The sequence below is a fragment of the Cornus florida genome, unplaced genomic scaffold (assembly GCF_030987335.1).
Source record: "Cornus florida cultivar Cherokee Brave unplaced genomic scaffold, ASM3098733v1 CherokeeBrave_3.0.0_Hap2_Chr03, whole genome shotgun sequence".
Lineage (NCBI taxonomy): Eukaryota > Viridiplantae > Streptophyta > Magnoliopsida > Cornales > Cornaceae > Cornus > Cornus florida.
Window position 1 is genome coordinate 88079929 of NW_026775573.1, and position 4307 is coordinate 88084235.

At 35.5% G+C, this 4307-nt stretch overlaps 1 protein-coding gene across 1 annotated transcript; it reads right to left on the reverse strand.

Moving 5' to 3' along the window:
- Positions 1–2823: 2823 nt before the first annotated feature.
- LOC132301784 (uncharacterized) lies at positions 2824–4076 on the reverse strand. Its single transcript, XM_059799011.1, has 4 exons — positions 3737–4076; positions 3549–3649; positions 3117–3455; positions 2824–3027 (listed from the first exon to the last, which is right to left on the reverse strand). The coding sequence occupies exons 1-4, from the start codon at positions 4074–4076 to the stop codon at positions 2824–2826; spliced, it is 984 nt and encodes a 327-aa protein (XP_059654994.1).
- Between the last annotated feature and the right edge of the window lie 231 nt (positions 4077–4307).

Consider the following 4307-nt stretch of genomic DNA (forward strand, 5'->3'; position numbering starts at 1 on the left):
TGTGGCCTATATAACCCCATTGTATGTCATTTTGCCAAATTGTGTACTCATTCTCTCTCTGTAATGAACTTGAAGGGGTTTTGGATAAAGGTGAGTTTTCTTAGGCAATTAAATTTATTTATAATACATATATATTAAATTTGAATATATATATATATATATATTTATTTATAATATATATATATATTACTTTTTTTGTGTTAGTTTTTTTCCTTCAGATGCATAGTAGTTAATAGTAATTTTTTTTTTTTTAATTATTTACGTGCTTGCAATATGTATTGTAGTACTGATATGGAGCCATCAAGCAATGTATTGTATTGCTATTATGGAGTAAAATCTCCTTTTAGAAGAGCCACTACACAAAATAATCTAGGTCGGAGGTTTTATGGATGTGGAAGGTATCCCATGATGTCTTGTGGGTTCCATAGATAGGTGGATCCTGAGAATTGGAATCATATGGAAAGAGAACTAGCTATGAGAACCATATCATCTTTGAGAGGCCAAATTGCTATGAGAACTGGTTATGATAACCATTTGGAAGATGAAACACTGCCTATTGATGGGAGAATGAACTTTGTGGGTGCACCACCTGTGCAAAGCAATATTGGGAATCATGTAATCACAAATTTGGTTATTTTCATGTTGGGATTTATAGCATGTGCTATTGTAATGGTTATTGTGTGGTTATTTAGTAGAATATAATTGTAATGGACTTTATAATTAATTAATGTATTATTTTTTTATATAATATACTATGTTACACCAACATTCCAGTTGCACCAACATACAAAATAGGTGATGACAATACAAAAAAATTATAATCTGGGGTAATCTTTGCAGCATCAACATACTAGTTGCACCAACATAGCAAAAAACATAAAAAAATAAATTCTGTGCAGAACATAGCAATATACATAACCATAACCATACAAAAACAAAATCTATGCACCACCAACATACAAAAAAACATAGCCATAACCATAACCATATAAATTATAGTAGTATCAGCCATAACCATACAAAATCTTAAGTTTTGCATCAACATTCCCAAAAATTAAAACTACAATCTGTGCACCAACATTCTAAATAACCAAACAACATGTGTGCACCAACATTTCAAAAAACCAAACATCTATGCACTACCAACATACCAAAAAAATGTAAACCATATCTGTGCACCAACAAACCAAAAAAATCTAAATCATATTTGTGCACCATCAAAATACCAAAAGATGAAAACTAATATCTGCGCACCAAAACTTACAAAAAGCTGTACCATGAACTCCAAAAAGCAGAAAACCACCAAATTTCCTTAAACTCCTGGACCAATTGTAGTGGGCCTGTGGGAAAAAAATAAATAAATAAAAATAAATAAAAATCATCAAAGACATTTATAAACTGTTCTTGATTGCTCCAGAATTTTTTTAAAAAAAAAACTCTCACATACCTAGATGATGAGGATGCTTGACTACTCCACAAGACATTGACTCTCACATACCTAGATGATGAGGATACTTGACTACTCCACAAGACATTGAAATCAATTGATGATGATGGTTGAGACAAATTATTTAACAAATTCCCATATCTTGATTGTATTGTCATCACCTATGAAACAAAATGATAAAATATTAAAAATAGTAATATGACAGTAAACATTTAAATTAATTGATTATGATGGTTTAAAACAATAACCTCTTGCAGTTGCCTTGCATTTGTTCTTGCAGCCCCTCCTCCCCTTCTAATGCCTCTTCCCATACCACTTGTAGTCCCTCCACTTGCAGTGCCAACCTCTCCCATACCACTAGCAGTCCCTCCACTTGTAGTGCTAACCTCTCCAATACCATTTGCAACCCCTCTTCCCCTTCCAATGCCTCTTCCCATACCACTTGCAGTCCCTCCACTTGTAGTGCCAACCTCTCCCATACCACCTGTAGCCCCTCTTCCTCTTCTAATGCCTCTTCCTCTGACAATTTTTCTTGCAGTTACAATACCTCTTGCCATTATTAATGCAAGTCCATCAGTGCCTGGCAGTCCACCAGGTAGCCCAGAAGTAACTGGCAGTCTAGGTCTACCTGGTGTACCTTTTTTGGTAGCTTGAGGTGTTACTTCAGTAGCTTTGCAAGTTCTGACATTGTGTCATTTTGCCCCACACTTTCTGTAGTTGAGTAGTTGCTTTTTTCTGCTAACTGCACCATTCTGGTTGTTCACTTCACCAACAACATTTTTTCTTGCCTTTTTAGGTCTGCCAGATGAGGGCTTAACTATTGGTGGGTGTATGGGATCAGTGGCAACTTCACGTGTCATTTGCCTAAGAGACATAAGGAAAATAATAGGTGTATATGTCCTCAAGTATGTCTCCCTATGATAACAACTATCAACAAAGTCTTCAGGATTACTCCTTTGGTCAATTATACATGCAATGGCATGCATATATGGTATACCCCTTACATCCCATTCCCTACAACTACATGTTCTGTTTGCCAAATTAACAGCATCACTAACCCCTTTATAGCAAACTTCATATATATCATCACATGCTTTCTTTATAGCGCAATGCCTTGAATCATCCATTAGCTTGGTCAATTTGTCAGCAATTGTAAGGCACAACAACCCCTTCTGGGTTTGAATCCATTCCCTTTTCGATTGAAATCGATACATCAAGTACCCTCTAATCCACTCCAATATAGTAATTAATGGCTTATCCCTAGCATCACCAATGTTGTCATTCCAAGTCTCACAAAGGTTGTTAACAAGCAAATCACATCTTGAATTATCATTAAACCTAGACCTTGACCATAACCTAGCTGGCACCTTTGACAGTCATTCATGGGCTTCCTTATCAATCTGACTTATGAGATGCATGTGATGCTTAAATGTATCTTTAGTCAAAGCACGTGTTGCATTCCACATCTCATCCCTCAACTTCGTACCCTTAAACTTCTTCTTAAAATTCTCATACATATGCTTCACACAAAATCTTTGGTAAGTGCTATGCAACTTGTCTTCAAAGATTTCAACTAAACCCTGTTAACCAACAATAAAGAAAATATTAATATAAAAAGTTCATAAATGTAAAATAAATGACATAAAATAAATTATTTAAACATTTTTACCTTTTGCCTGTCGGACATAAATGTAAATCTGTTTAGAGGACCCAAAGCACTTTCTAGTTGGTTTAAAAACCATTCCCATGATTGTTTTATTTCAGACCTAACCACACCTATGGCTATAGGAAATATTCCATTGTCTCCATCCTTGCCAATTACACTTAACAACTGCCCTTTGTAAGGACCCTTCAAGAAGCAACCATCAAATCCAATGAATGGCCTACATCCTTCCAAGAAACCTCTCTTCATTGCTTCAAAGCAAACAAATAGCCCTTCAAATCTGGCAGGGTCATCAAGTGTTGGTCTATCAACAGTAGTCACTGCAATACTACCAAGATTGGTGGTCTAAATGAGTTGGCAGTAATCTCTAGTCCTTGAGAATTGCAGTCCATGGTCACCATCAATGTGTAATCTAGCCTTCTTTCTTGCCCTATAAACCTTGTATTTGGAAACATTAACATCCAAATATCTTAAAACTGCCTTCTTCATTGCAGATGGTTTCCATGTGGGTTCATCCCTAATTGTGTCCATGTATTTGGCTGCCAAATAACTGGCTGATACTTAACTATTAAGCTTGTTGTAACTGCAAGTATGTTTTGAGTTAAAAGTCTTTATTTGGAAGCTACCATCCTCTGAGTTAATTAATAGATGAATTCTCCACCCACAAATTTTTGAACATGTAGCAGTAACTCTATTCCCTTCATTCTTCACAAACCTAATAGCATACTTTCTTTTAATAGCGTCATCCCTTAAGGCCACTTTAAATGCTTCAGGTGAAAAAAAATTGTTGCCGAGTTCTATGACATTATTCCTAAATTTATGCCTTCTTGGAACCATATCCACTTCACTGTCACTGCTATCTTCTTCAGAGGATGATCTGCATAAGCTTTCCAACTCATCACATAGTGAATATACGGATTCAATATTTGAGTATTGACCCATGCCACCATTCAACTCTTCATCCATATGAGTATTCACATCTTCATCCACATCACCATTCACATCTTCATTTACATCAACATTGCGCCGAATATTATATATTCAAGCGCCCTAAATTGCATTAGTTAAGTCCATCTTTTGATTATTTATGTAGATTATCTCCATTTCCATGTTTTTATGCATTTTCAGGTTCATTGGCCAAAAAGAAGCAAGGTTGAAGTTTTGTTGTAATTTTGGATAAGAAAGGCACAACGCTAA

Coding starts and splice junctions, on each gene's coding strand:
- LOC132301784 (XM_059799011.1), bottom strand. CDS start 4,076: ATGGATGAAGAGTTGAATGGTGGCATGGGTCAATACTCAAATATTGAA. Junction 3,650..3,736: donor ATTAATTAACTCAGAGGATG/GTAGCTTCCAAA, acceptor GTTATTTGGCAG/CCAAATACATGGACACAATT. Junction 3,456..3,548: donor TTAATGTTTCCAAATACAAG/GTTTATAGGGCA, acceptor CAACTCATTTAG/ACCACCAATCTTGGTAGTAT.